At 42.6% G+C, this 15,285-nt stretch overlaps 1 protein-coding gene across 1 annotated transcript in view; it reads right to left on the bottom strand.

The window, feature by feature from the left end:
* The window catches only part of otud7a (OTU deubiquitinase 7A), a 33,926-nt gene that overhangs the window by 5,172 nt on the left and 13,469 nt on the right, over nucleotides 1-15,285 (bottom strand). The window contains exons 3-10 of the mRNA XM_029522740.1: nucleotides 14,038-14,191; nucleotides 11,270-11,455; nucleotides 10,939-11,157; nucleotides 8,709-8,810; nucleotides 6,379-6,506; nucleotides 5,667-5,779; nucleotides 4,140-4,267; nucleotides 3,888-4,037 (exon numbers count right to left, since the gene is read on the bottom strand). Of these exons, the coding sequence (XP_029378600.1) occupies nucleotides 3,888-4,037; nucleotides 4,140-4,267; nucleotides 5,667-5,779; nucleotides 6,379-6,506; nucleotides 8,709-8,810; nucleotides 10,939-11,157; nucleotides 11,270-11,455; nucleotides 14,038-14,122 (1,111 nt within the window). The 5' untranslated portion in view covers nucleotides 14,123-14,191. The remainder of the gene's footprint in view (nucleotides 1-3,887; nucleotides 4,038-4,139; nucleotides 4,268-5,666; nucleotides 5,780-6,378; nucleotides 6,507-8,708; nucleotides 8,811-10,938; nucleotides 11,158-11,269; nucleotides 11,456-14,037; nucleotides 14,192-15,285) is intronic.

Below are 15,285 nucleotides of genomic sequence, written 5' to 3'. Positions count from 1 at the left end.
AGGTTAAACCCTAACTCTGTCTTTCCTGCATCTCTTTCTGACTGTTTAACATATGGACAAATACATGATGAGGCACGCCAGAGGTCAAAAAACTGGTTCTATATGCATTGAGACGAGGCTTTTATTTCCTTGAAACAGAATTAGTGCAGCCACAACCAAATTGCAACATTTAAAACTATTAACATGATTACTTATTTCCATCTCACACCCGCTGTAAAGCTAACAAATTCCATCAGCAGCACAAACATACTAGGTTTGTCCAGAAATGTGTCCTCTAGTGTCAAGCTTGCCTTTGCGTCATACCAGCACATTGTAATGCATTATGTACCATCTATCTTAAAAAAAAAAAAAAAAGAAGAAGAAGAAGAAGAAGAAGAAGAAGGAATGAGTAATACCTGTAGTCACAGTAATAACAGTCAAACAGAAATAAAAGCACTAGCTTGGAAATATTGAAAACTGAGAGGGGAGGAAAAAAAAAAACAAAAAACTGAGGTTTTCTTAAAGAAGGGTCTTTCATAGGACACTGCAGCCGAAAAATATTCAGTCATAATCACAAACACACACACAGACAGAGAAGAGACAGTGAACCAGCTCCCACTCAGTTCCCACTCGGGTCATGCAGCAGGCAGTGGAGGTTAGTGAGGTGGCGTCCTGGCTCCCACGATGCAGCTTTCTTCCTTTCTCCCCATTCCAAAGTGCTGTGTGTGCTGTTGTTCCCATTTGGGCATGATCCAGGTTCAGCAAGTCAACACTGCCATTCGAGCTCAGGGGGACTAAAGGGTGTTGTAATGTATTTACTATCCCTGTTGGCAGCTTTATTTTGTTGTCCTTGAATGACCAATTCCCATAGCTTATGCACAGATGACATCATGGCCCTCTGTGGTATGCAAGCTGTGTACTCGGCAACAGAGCCGGCCTCGCCTTGCTAAGTTCTCGTCTTTGATTCAGGGGGATACAGTCAGGGTGTAACCTTTTAGGAAACAGCTGTTGCTCTCCAAAAGCTTTCTAAGCATTATCACGTGATTTGCTTGGATTTTGTCTTTTTATTTAGCATTTACTTAAAATGAGCACCTCGAGTGTATGATGCTATGTGTCATCAGAGCTGAATGAGAGTGAACTTTCCCTCCTTTTTTACTCCATTCTCCAAACAAAGTCACCCATTACAAGCTTTAATTTACAGCAGGAACACTGAGCAAATGTTTCCTCTGTTTTTGCAATCTAAGAACAATTTGTACTGTCTGGAAAACGCACAAATTTGAATTCCTGACTTTGGTCACTCAGCACAGCTGCAGATTTAAAGGGCCCAATTCAACAGAGTAAACAGCAGTCCACGCATATAAACAAGCCTAAGCTTTTTTGCAACAGATTTTAACAGTGGAACCAACGATGATAACTTGCTGATGAAGAGTATCACATTCGATGTAACAGATAAAACCACAACAAGCTAAATTTTGATTCTAATTGCTATTTAGTTTTAAAAATGCAGACTGCATGGTGTGTAATGCACTGGGCATCTTTAATGGATAGAGAGGTGAGGCCTTGCCAGAGCTGCATGGTTACACTGTGCTGATATGTAGGTGGTCTTTGTGTAAAAGATGACTATTTAGTCCATTCACATGGGTGTCAGAGGGTTGATGATGGGATGCCAAAGAAAATGTAGAAGTGTTTTGGTGTTCGGACCAGAGCTTGAAATAGCTCCAGAGTTTCCAAAGGGTCAGTTAATCTCATGTGTTGTTTAACCACAGGAACACAAACAAGCTGATAGAAGTCATAGTCAGTGGCTTCTACTGAGTAGACAGTAATTGTCACACAGCAGGTGAACAGTAAGTGGGCTGAGTTTGAAAAAAATACCCATGTGCACAGGACTGTGGCTTCACCCGACTGCCTTTCCCAGGAAAACCACTTGACTAATGCATAAACACAAATAAAAGCTAGTTTTGATCCTCAGCAATAACCTCTGACTTCAGTCACCCCTCCCTTGTTGTTTTTTTAACATCCGCCAGCAGCCCTTCAAGCAGGCCATAAAAGGGGCAGTAGCGTGATGTGTCAGTGTGATTTAGAATCAGGTTACTGGGAGGGACTCTGTCATAATCTTCCATACTGAAGCCTAAAGAAAGAGCCTGTATTCTAGCCCAGCCACTGGCACCTGAACACACACAAGGCCAAAGCCCTAGCGGATGCTCTTCACTGTGCTTGGGGAAACTGAGAGCAGCCCTCCACCTGAGACGTACACACAGTGACTTGACTGTCAGGAGAGAGAGTTGATTTGGTGGGGCCCCAGTAGCCCGGGACCCTGCCCATATGTGGTGTTGTGGTGAGGGCTTAGAAGCCAACTGGGGCTACTCTGCCCTAATTGGCAATAGAAGATTAGATCTGTCTGTCTGCCTGTCTGACCCTCTTTTGTCTCCCTGGCATCTGTTCAGAACAATCAACCATCAAGAACCACATTATAATTTTGCTGAAACTAAGAGTTTTCATGGTTTCTAGTTCTACTAACATCATAGCATAAAACTGTAGCTCAGAAAAGACCAGTACAGATCTGTATCATTGTTGTGTAACTTACTTCGTCACGTGACAAATGCTGGCAAATGTGCTGCACCAAGCTGCAAATGTTTTCTTAACAACGTGATGACAGACTGTAGACAAAACGCACTCTGACCCTGTTTCAGGACACCGTGTACCAAAATGATAAAGTACAGTCATGCAGCAGTGTTATGATGAGGGTACAGCAGGTTCTTTGGACACAGGCACCATCTGGTGGACAAAAAGGAAACCCCTTCTGCCATGACGAAAACACTCAAATAGTGCTGAATAGTTAAGGCTGTGGAGTAGGCTGGCTTTGATGTGATGCTGGTACTGAAGGGAATGACTTCAGGGAAAGAAGGGAAGGTTAGTAATCATGTCTGTCTGCTAGTCTGCAGTGGTCATACCCTGACTTAATAACTAGGTTGGTGTTTATAGGCTGAGAATAGGGACTTATGTACCCGGGAAAGCACAAGGAGAGGGGGGGGGGGAGGGACAGAGAGGAAGAAGAAGAAGAAGGAAAAAAAAAAAAAAAAAAACTGTTTGCGTAAGTGGATCTGTATTTTAGGGTGAAAAAGAGTCAGAGACAGAGTTGGCTGGCTGCCCACATAAATGACAAGCGGGTTCCACCCACTGAGTCAGATACAGAAGAGTGCCGTGACTACTAAGACTGGTTGTCAAGGAGATTCGCTCTATTTGTCAATTAAAGAGCCTCTGTGTGAGGATTATCTGACCTCAAAAATAAGCAATGCATCCGGACTTGGCAACACTGGAAACTGAACGGGCAAAACAAGAACAAAAACACAACTCACTCAACACAATAGAAAATCAACACTCTCACCACAACTTTACACAGTCTGTATTTTGCTCAGCAGCATATCACAGATTACCGTGAAAGGGGCAGATGCATGCATGGACACACATTCTTTGACAGACTAAATTCAACTGACAGTGACCTCTGACAAAGATATGTTGACAGAGAATCACACACAGGCTTGAATTATTTGGTCTCTGCTCAGTAAGTCAGAAGGAGGAGGCTGATGGCCACTTTTCATCCATGTCGACCGCTCCTTGGCCCCTGCTGCCAACTGGCTGCTTTTAATAATGGATGACAGGTAATTAGACTGCTGTCTCATACATAATTCACCTCTAGCAGGACCACTCACCCCCACTCTCACAATCCACACACTAAGGTAAAAGCAAAGGCAGCTTAACTATTGTAAATTGGAAAGTGCAACTTTGGATTTTTAAAGGCAGGAGGTCAAACAAAAGTTTGTATCCTCCAACATGTTGTGGATATGATACTTTTTTCTGGCAAGATGAAGAGTTTGTCATTGTGTTTGTGATAATGTATGGCTGCTGACCTTGTTCTCGCTGCTGGTCTCTCTGCTCCATAGACACCAGTGCAGAAAAGTGAGCCTGATCGTAGGCCAGGACCAAAGGAGAGCAGTGACAGCGGCTGGGAGGTACCTCCAGAGGCAGATAGAGCCCTCCAAATGGGATGGGAGCAAATGCTGAAATTCAGTTGAAGCACAGCATTTAGCATCAGTTCATTGCTTACTCCTACTTCTTTTTTGTTTATTCTAGATGATCTTTTTAAGATGCAGTCACTCTACCTTCTCCTCCCGAGTCTCTGAGCATTGTGTCAGCCACCACTACAATTGGCCTGCGTAACACATGGGCCAGCACGAATACATGGAATTCCTCCAGACTCTCATACACTGGATCCTCAGAGTTATCCACACTACAGGGAAAAAAAAAAGAAACACACATGTAACACATGTGATATTCCTGAATTGGCACTGACTGATAAATATCAGCAGTTTAAATCGTACTTGTACATGCTAATCATGTGCCGCCATAATATGATCTGATCCACTTTGCCTTCTGACTACCTTTGACAGTCAGGACAGCAAAGATCTGTCTTTTCATACATGTCTTTGATTGAGAGAAAGAGAGAATGAGGGAGGGAAGGATAGAGAGATGGAGAGAAAAAGCAGAGGCAGAGTTCTCAGGCATGCAACCACCAGGGGACCAGAGGATGTGCAACAATTAAGTTGTCAGCCACACAAACAGCCACGCTGCCACATTTACTCTAATAAAGAGCCTCTTAATATGTGAGTCCCACTCATCCCATTTAGGGGCTCATCTCACACTAGGACTATCAAACATCCCTAACCTGATTACTGTATTACAGTCAAACTCAATGAGAGGTTACAGCCACCAGTCTGAATGACGAAATTATGCTCTTTAAAGCGAAATTTTTAGGCTTTGTACCTGACCCTGAGAGCAACACAAGTTCATGTAAGAAGACAATGTCTAGACACCGCTGTTTTCAGATTCTACTGATGATGATAACAAAACAAGTGATTATGTGGTTTAGACATGTTGCATTACATGTAGGTAAATGACATTTCAATTGAAAGCAGCAGAGTTTTTCTGTACACCACAGCTGTGTTTTAGAGCTATGCTATATAGGCTGCTATACCTACTGAGTAAATGAGAAAGTTCAAATGCCTAAGAGTGAAAATGGAAACAGAAAACCACAAGGTTTCTGTGCGTAGGGGGAGGAAACCAGAGTTAGTTTCCAATCTGCCTCTGTAGCCTGAGATAAACCCACTCTCATACTTGTTTATAAACTGGCTGGGAGGGAGGGGGGAGTTGAATCACATCAACTACAGTAGCTAAAATAATCCACAGCTCACCGGAGATTTGCAGAAGAAATTATCAATATCCATAGTAGCCAGCAGATGGCGTAGCATCACATCTGAGCTTCAGCAATGCTATTAAATCAAAGAAGCAATTCCAAAGAGCAACAGTCCATGTGGGACCAGTTTCCCTGACAAATACATCTTACTGGGAAGGTCACTTTTGTTTTCAGTGAGGGGATCCTGCAGTGTTTCAGAGCACAAGGCATTAAAACACAGTGTGATGTGGAATGAAAGCTGCACAACTTCCACTGCTGCTGTGTTGCAACACATCTTTATCTTGTACAATAATTACAAAGCAAACGCTGCTGGATTCTGGTTAAAGGAATGTAATATAACACATATTACATTCCTGTGAGCCCAGATTGTCTATGCATGTAATCTTGTTCTTTTTGGACAAGGGAAAGGGGGCGTTAAATGTGTAACACAGCTTACCCTCCACTGGTGTTGCCGTTTTTGCTGAGGTGAGTGCGAGGCTCACTAGAGGCCAACTTCAGCAGCTCATTCCACTCTCGCTCCCACTCCTCCTCAGTGTACACCAACCCTGACTGCAAAAACACACAAACACAAATGGAAATTCTGATAAAAACACGTGCTGGTGCTCACCCACACAACTCCTATTATAATACATTACTGTATGTGTATATGTGAACTTTGGTACTCTTAATTGATGGTTGGACAGATGAGGCTGAGAGGATATATGGGTAATCAGACAAAGGTGGATAATATGGAACAAAGGTCCCTGTCCAGACTCAAACTTGGACAATACATTCACATGGTTTGTGTCTTAGATCACTGCGCCACCAAGACATGAGAAGTTTTAAAACATGAGCATCTGTACTACTTCTTCGCTTGAGCTTTCTTTGGTGACACAGTTTTTCTAATAGACTGTCAAATGCTTTAATCCATAGACATCAACAGAAGGGAGAGGAAGTAGAGAGGATTTGACAGTATTAGCAGGTCTGCTACTAATGCATGAAGAGACTACTTTCCTTGCAGCAAAAATCTAAATATGCAGCCCAGCAAGGACGCTAAAATCAGCATTTATTAACCGAAGCTTATCCCTAGATGTTTTAATGTGTCATTAGTGAAAGAGGATGTGACGTGTTTAGGAGGTGCAGTGTGTGGTGATGGATGCTGTCCTGACCTCCTTGTTCTGTTGGGTTTGCTGCCACCTCCACCTCCTCTTCAGAGCATCTCTCTCTGCTCCATTCTTCATCATGGCGTACAGTGATTTCCTAAGCATCAGGTCTCTATCATGGAAGCCCCACATCCCTGATCACCACGGACAAACAATGCTGTTACTACGTTTAAAATCGAGGATATAGAACAGCACCATCTCATATACAGCGAGTACAGAAAGTATTCAGGCCCCCTTAAACTTTTCACTCTTTGCTACATTGCAGCAATTTGCTCAAATCATTTAAGTTGATTTTTTTCCTCATTAATGTGCACACAGCACCCCATTTTGCCAGAAAAACCCTAACCCACAGAAATTTTGATATTTTTGCAAATTTATTAAAGAACAAAAACTGAAACATGAAACACATGAGCATAAGTATTCAGACCCTTTGCTGTGACACTCGTATATTTAACTCAGGTGCTGCCCATTTCTTCGGATCATCCATGAGCCCTTCTATACCTTCATTGGAGTCCAGCTGTGTTTAGTTAAATTGATTGGACTTGATTGGAAAGGCACACACCTGTCTATATAAGACCTTACAGCGCATATCAGAGCAATTGAGAATCATGAGGTTGAAGGAAGTGCCACAAAGAGCTCAGTGACAGAATTGTGGCAAGGAACAAATGTGACTAAGGTTACAAAAGAATTTCTGTTGCACTTAAGGTTCCTAAGAGCACAGTGGCCTCCATACTCCTTTGGGATAACCAGAAATCTTCCTAGATATCGCTGTCTGAGCAACTGGGAAAGAAGAGCCTTGGCGAGAGAGGTAAAGATGTTTTGGCTTAGCTCCAGAGATTCACTGAGGAGATTTTTTTTTTGGGGGGGGTTCTAGAAAGTCAATCACTGCAGCCCTCCACCAGTCGGGGCTTTACGGCAGAATGGCCCGATGGAAGCCTCTCCTTAGTGCAAGACACAGCCTGCCTACAGTTTGCAAAAAAAAAAAAAAAACACATGAAGGACTCCCAGACTACAAGAAATAAGATTCTCTGAATATTTTGGCTGTAATTCTAAGTGGTATGTGTGGAGAAAACCAGGCGCTGCTCATCACCTCCCCAATGCAAACACAACAGTAAAGCATGGTGGTGGCGGCAGCAGCATCATCATGCTGTAGGGGTGTTTTTCAGCTGCAGGGACAGCACGACTGGTTGCAATTGAAGGAAAGATGACTGTGGCAAGTACAGCTATCCTAGAAATATCCTAGATGAAACGCTTTTCCAGAGTGCTAAGGACCTCAGACTGGGCTGACGGTTCACCTTCCAACAGGACAATGACCCTAAGCACACAGCCATAATAACAGTGGCTTCGGAACAACTCTGACTGTTCTTGAATGGCCCAGCCAGAGCCCTGACTTAAAACCAATTGAGCATCTCTGGAGAGACCTGAAAATGGCTGTTCACCAACATTCAACATCCAACCTGAAAGAACTGGAGAGGATCTGCAAGGATCCCCAAATCCTGGTGTGAAAAACTTGTTGCATCATTCCCCAGAAGAATCATGGCTGTATTAGCTCAAAAGGGTGTTTCTACTCAATACTGAGCAAAGGGTCTGAATACTTGTGACCATGTCATATTTCAGTTTTTGTTCTCTAATAAATTTGCAAAAAATTTCTTTGTCAATATGGGGTGCTGTGTGTACATTGAGGTGAGGTGAGGGAGGAGAACTCATGATTTTAGCAAATGGCTGCAATATAACAGAGTGAAAATTTCAAGGTGGTCTGAACACTTTCCATACCCACTGTACCTCACCAAAATAGGACAATTCATTTAAAATGCTACCGATTTTATAATGTAAAATGTATTGAAAGAACATACGAACATGTCAACTTACAGTATGCAATTCTTAACTGCACCAAGTTGTACAATTACCTTGATAAATAATCTGGAGGTGACCTCATCTCTTTAACTGAAATGTCTTTCATCACTCAAACAGTTTTAGTTATCTGACTGTCAGTGCAGATCACATTAGCTTCAGTGCTTCTAACCCTCTGCTGCTTCATCAGTCCTCACACTTCGGACTGGTGTATCTCATCCAGCACAGACCTGAACCTTTGCAAAGTCTGCAATTTACAGTTTCTTGCAATGCATAGGTCAGTTATCTCTTCTCTCCCCTCTTTACCCTGCTTCCTTCATCTCTCTAACACCCCCTTACTCACTGCCCTCTCTGGATTCAGCAGCTGTGATGCTGATTTGCACAGCTCTTCCAAAACAAGCTTAATGTTTCAATCTGTTTTCAAGAAACAACACTGAGAATCATAGTGTGTATGGTGTTTACTTAAATCTACATGTGTAACTCACCTAAAGAGGCAGCATGCAGAAGGCAGTTTCCATCTCCTGTGGTGGCCAGAGGAAGGAGCTTCTTACAGCTGGTGCACATGGTAGACCACCAGTTCAGTCGACCTGCAAATAGGTGGCAATTTGATGGGCATTATTTGTACAGCATATTTCATCAACTAGGGCAACTAAAAGTGCTTCACATGGTCACAAAGTAGAAAGCATCATAAAAAACAGAGATTTACAATAAAACAGTTGGGAGTGTATAAATTTTGTGCAAAATGTTGGAACAGGAGTATATATATTCAATGATTCCAGAGTGAAATTTACTTGAGACCATTACTTTCTAACCCAGCTGAACTTCTTTCTGGAGAGAAGCAAATAATCTATATTTAAAAAGAAGAACATATTGAAAAACATATTTGAGAAGAAAAAGTTAATTTACCCCCTCAGCACAGCAAAAAAAAAAAAAAAAAATGAACAGGAGCTATAGGTTGGGAAAAATAAATTTTCCCCAAAACATGTGTTACTCGAAATTTAGACTCCAAGAGTTCTCAAATAAAGTGAAATAAGATAATTGCTCCTTTCTTCTGCTCAGTGTTTCTTTCTCTAAAAAGGAAACTTTTCCTTGCAAGTGTCACCAAATTCTTGCTGTTGATGGAAATTGTTGGGTGTCTGTAAACCATTCAATTGCAAAGATCTACTCCTGCTCTATTTGGAAAATATCTTTTAATCTTGCGCCATATAAGAAAAAAATAAAAATAAAATAAATTTGACTTAACGTTAGAATTTCAAATTCGCTCAGCTTCAATTCACAACAGCATTTAATTGTGCATGTAATTTGTCATATTCAAATTGAACTTTGTGTCTCCAGAGCAAATACTGGAACAGGTACCAGTAATGGACTATTAAGTACAATTAGCTAACAAGAAAAATTTGCCTTGATAGCTGCACTTTGAAGGTTATCATTAGCACAGGCCATATACTTGCACCTTCAAATAGAAGCTTAAACAATGTCTGAATATCTTCATCCTCAGCCTGACTTTCACAGTAGCTCCGGTTTCTGCTCCATCACTGTCCTGCCAGTTTCCCAAAGGTGAAAAAAACAACAGCTTCAGAGCCCAGGGCGCTGCACATTCAGCCTGGGCTGATCTGACTGCATCATTTATTCAACAACAGTAAACACAGTCAAGGCTCTGAATGATTTACCCCACGTTGCACATCGGTTCAAAATGCTGATGTGCTTTGAATTTCCCATTAGATTGCGGTTCTCGATCTTCTGTTTTTCATCTTAGATATTCAAATTAATTTTCTGGAAGAATGGACTGCCATTACATCCCAGTATGTTTGATGATGCTACATCCCAGGAAGGTTCATGCTTGGAGCGCATGGACGATCATGTAAAAGAATCAACCACCCATGAAGTGAGGCTGCTATACCTGAATTTACTGTTTCTTATTTGCAGAGAACCATATTTTATAGGAGTGTCTCTGTGTTTTATCCACAGTTAGTGATGCATATCATTTTGATTAAATTTATGACAATGCAGAGATTTTTACAACTGTAAATTTTCACTCATCACTTGAGATCACTATGTTCTGGTTGGCTAAACATGGCTCCAAACCTTCTATATCTGATGTGTGCTGTCATCCACAAACCATCAACAATTTCAGTTTTGACCATTTATCCATTCTCCTACATCTTCTACTAACCTTTTGTCCATGACTTTCAGCTCATTATTTCATCCTTTCATTGAATTCCTGTACATGTACGCCACAGTAAGTTTGTTAAAAGCCTGCCTCTTATTTATGTGATTATGGTTAATTGATCCAGCGTTCCTCTTGGTTGATTATACTTTGTTGCTGAACACAATTAGATGAGAAAGACTTCATCTCGGCACTCTGAGTGGAGTTTAAAATCTTCCAGCTGTTTTTCCCACAAACTAGTTTTGCTTCATTATTTCAAAGCTACAGCTGGAAGACAGATCCCTTTGAGATCCAGGATGCTTTGAAATAGTTGTTGTCATCGTGGAAGCTTCACCTCAGTCTTATTCTCAGTCCCCGCCTCTACTAATCTTTCTATGTTCCTGACTTTCACAAGCATTTCTCTTTCCTGCTGCTTTGTTGGACTTTCACATTTCACCGTAACCCATTTAATGGATGCAGTGAAGCATATGAGACATATGTCTTATATCACTCGCTGGTAGGAACTGTAAGTGAATGTATCACATTGTATTATACCCTGCCGTACTCACCAGCCTGCTCCAGAGCCATCATTGTGGACTGCTCTATCAGATCTCTCTCTATGAAACTCCTGAAGTCCTCACTGTACACACTGAGGTCCGGCAGCTGGAATGTGTAGATTGGCATCTCAAGAGGAAACTGCTCGTTGGTGCACTCACTGGCCACCTGCAACCGCGCCAGGGAGACGATAGCAGAGCTGGCGTGAGAGATGCCACGGGACAGACGCTTCTCTAAAAGGCAGAAAAAGGAAGATGTGAATGGATGAGTGGGAGAGAAGTGAAGACAGAGGAAACCACTGAGGTCACTGGTTGTGGTAATATTGTCTTTAGGTGTCCTTTTTACCTTGTGCATTGTCCTCCTGCTTCTGTGCACACGGCCTGTCGATCTTACTGACATGGGTGGGTGTGTCACGTGTCTCTGGCTGCTTGTAGTAGCGGCCCTCATTGAAGACCTGCGGCAGGTTGGCAGTGTGGACCTGCCTGAGCTCCTCATAGTCATTTAGAGCAGCACTGAGGTCCCAGTTTTTACCTGGAGGAGACAAAAATGGATATAGTCTCAAGAAATGATAACAATAAATGTGACCTCATGGTCAAGTGGTCAGAGCGCATACATCATGGGCACATGAGCTCAGAACAGGTGAGTCCCAGGTTTGACTGCTGGCAGGCGGGACATGCCTCCAGCTACATTGTACTATCTTATAAATGTGTGAAATGCCCCCCCCCGCCAAAAAAAAAAAAAAGTTTGTGTAAAATTTTTACCAAGTGGTTATGTTCCCACACAAAAAGTTCCTGGTGTGACATGACATTGTTCACAGCAGTTTACAGTAAAGAGTATTATCTCATGGAGAAGAAGTGAGACAATGGAACTGAAAAGCAGAAATTGTAAAGGAATACCAGGGATAAAATTCCCCTGCAAGTCACTGACAAAACTACTGCTCAAACCCTAGAACAATATCTCAAAGCTAAAATCATTTAATACTGAGCTCTACTAACGCCATATACGGCCACTATGGGATAGTGTGATACGGTGCTTCTGTGTGGGAAAAACATGCTGCATCATGAGCTGAATAACCTGAGGTTGAGGTTGGGTGCTGCCACAAAAAATGAAGATTGTGAGGGGAGACAGATCCTGTACTAGAGTGACAGCAATGTCTTGATGGGCAGGAGGGACCTACACAGAGACACAAACACACATAGATTGGTAGCACTGGTATCATAAACACCTACAGAGAGACACGGTTGTCTCCCTTCGGTGCTGTCTCTCTCTAACAGAAATCCCAACCAGGTTTAAGAAACACACGTCATAGCTCACCCTTATTATATCTCAGCATGTCTTTTCACGGTGCCATAGGAGCAAAACGGTCTTTACAAAACTGAAATAACCGCCTTTAACAGTGAGCATCAGGAGGGCTGAATGTCTGTCTATATCCAACTTGAGACCATGTGTGTAAGACAGGGTTCATTAAGGCGCTCCTTATGTAAAAGACCTGGAGAGAATTATCCTCACTCTCCCTGCTTTCCAGATGGGATGATTCTCAGCTGAAACGTAGAACAGCTAATCACCGTCTCTCATGTCAATCAATCCAAAACTGATTCCGCTGCCTGGATCCAAGAACACAAGGTCCAACTACAAAGCCACTCTATTCTGCACCTAATGCATGGTCTTTAAATGTCTGTACATTAGCCCACTATGGCTGTGCTAAGGAAAGCATTGTTACTGCTCCCTCATTTGTAATGGCTGTTGTCAGCAAAAGGAGGATGGATTCCTCTGCAGTATGAGCCATTATCCCTGTCCACTGAAAACGCTGCAAGTTTCATTGGATTCCTGTTTTTCTCTTTACAAGATTTAAAATTAAAGTTTAGAGGAATTTTCTATGTAGAAGAGTGGATGTACATCTTTATAAGCAAGCTTTGTTCCAATATCTACTTTAGGTAATCAAACAAAATCCCCAAAATTCAATACTTAATTTTTTTGTTTTAAATTCCTGTGAAAATTAAAGACCCTCACCTCTTATCTAAATTTGAACACAAATTCTCCTCATCTTCCTCCTGTAGTGGTCTAGATTCAGTACATAAACCAGCCTCTAGAGGGAAGCACCACATTTGATGCTGTCATATTTCTCTGTCATGCCTCCCGTCTGTCCCTTCACAGCAGCCTGACTCAGAGCAGAGGTTAACAGAGCAGCTGAGTGATGCAGGTCTGTGTAGATAGGCTAACATCAGAACAAAGCAGCAGGCAGAACGCTGAAGTAGGGCATCCTGGCTCATGTCTGCCTTTGTCTGAGTGCGGTGTCTTGTTTGGTGTCTGCCAGTGACACACGTATTCCCCAGTGGCTTGGTACCAAGGCAGAATCAGAGAAGGAAAAAAAAAAAAAAAAAAAAAGACTGAGTGGGAGTGAGAGAGAGACAACCAACACTTTAATCCTTTTATCAGACTAGACACCGGCTGCATTATGTACACACACGGACAAAAAATATTTCCAGGACACACAGGTGCTGAAAACACTCTACAAGGATTTCATCCACTAATGAAAGTCTGATTAGTGTGGTGATGCTTTTAGTCACATTAAAAAAAACAAAAAAAAAAAAAAACGTATCTGCATTTTGAGCTGTGCACTTTGCCATTCAATGCAGTTTGAGCAGATGCTGGGATGCTTCTAGTCAAAGAGGAAACTAGGGGGGAAAAAAAACATCACTTTTGCATTCTCTAGATACTGAGGCCAATCCATCAGACCAACCTTCTGTAGCTGTGTGCACTTCAGCTCTACTGTGTGTTTTTTTTTTTTTCCAAGTGGCCCTGTATGTAAGCTTTACAAGAGCCAGTAGCACTCTGCTCCTCAATGAGTTCCAATGAATGGGCACAAAGCTCTCCCTGGGGAGTGCACTCGTAAAAACGTCACACTGGCCTCTAAATCAGCAAGCCGACTCACTGTTGCAGGCCCCACTCATCTCCTCCCCTCCTTTGTTTCTTTCATTTTCCTTTCTTATCATTTCCTCTCCTCTTCTGTTCTTTTCTCTCTTGCGATTGCTCGGGTGCAACCACCGTACAACAGGAGGGGCAAACGATCAGAGATTAAGGACAGTATCTCTCAGTGTACAGTGATCTCTTACCTTCCAACAGGTCTCTTGCCAGACCTGGTTCTGCCCCCGTGGACCGAACAAAGTCTGACAGGACCGCGTCCATGTCCAGAGTCATGTGATCATGTGTGTGCGCTGCCCAAGGTGCAGCGGTGGCCTTGGTGGACGCCAGCCTTCACGTTCTCATCTGGAAAAACGCAGCAATGAGAAACACAAAAGGCCTTCGATCACTTTCAATCCACAGTTTTAAAAATTCCATCGCTCACTAACCCCTGTATATATATATAAAAACTTACTGAACAGCCAATCGCTCTTATTTTAGTCCCAGCCACCATCCCTAGGCTGCTGGTACTGATGTGTAATCCTTCATAGGACTGATACTTCACACAACCATGAATAGCACTCCACTCCCAGGGCCCCTCCCTGCTTTTGCTCACAGTCATAACAGCACAGATGTAATATCAACAATGCAGCCAGACGTATCGTATCCAGGACACACCTGCCTATCTCCAAAGCCTCTGGCCCACTGCCCATCATCATAACAATGCCAACCCTCTTCCTTCCACTGAGTGTCAAACAGGGGTTTCTGGGTACAATCCGGTCTTAAACTACATCGAAAATCTGTGTTGGGAGGAAGGATGGAAGATTTGCTAGTAAGATTCAGTGTCATGGTGTTTTGTATGATGCTATCTGAAGAGTCATGTGTACATAACACTGGACCCCTAATTAATCAAGTTGTTAATCACTTTGTACATCATAAGCAGCACTTGTGGGCTGATGGAATGAATGAGTCCGTGCATAGCTTTCATTCCAGCAAATGAGCTCACAGCGCTGTCAGTGAAGAAACTAACTCCCCCAGGTTTGCTCCTCTGACAACAAGTCTCTGTGTGCAGACCGGGGGGCTCTGGCTCATGGCTGTGACCTACAGAGGAGCATGCTGGAGACATTGTAATACGCTGCCCACATCCCTAAGCACTAAGAGAGGCTCTACCCCTCAGTGTCGTACCACGACATGACTGTCCATTAGATTCTGGCTTAGTGCTATGAACTGGCAGGCACTCTGAAAGCAAAACACTGCCGTTTCCTGCTTCTGGGCCGGAAGAATATTCATGGATGACTCTGTCAGGAGGATGAACAGAAAATCTTGGCATATTTTTAATGACTGCGACAGGGCAATCGCAAAGTTGAAATTAAACAAATTCTGAAAATTGAAGGCTACACAATAATAATAATAATAAGTAAAAAAAAAATACAGTACAGAGATGCTTGGTTGTTGGTATC

This window comes from Echeneis naucrates, chromosome 16 (assembly GCF_900963305.1).
Source record: "Echeneis naucrates chromosome 16, fEcheNa1.1, whole genome shotgun sequence".
Classification (NCBI taxonomy): Eukaryota; Metazoa; Chordata; class Actinopteri; order Carangiformes; family Echeneidae; genus Echeneis; species Echeneis naucrates.
Note: the sequence above shows the minus strand (reverse complement) of the source record. Positions and strands in the feature narration are given on the sequence as shown.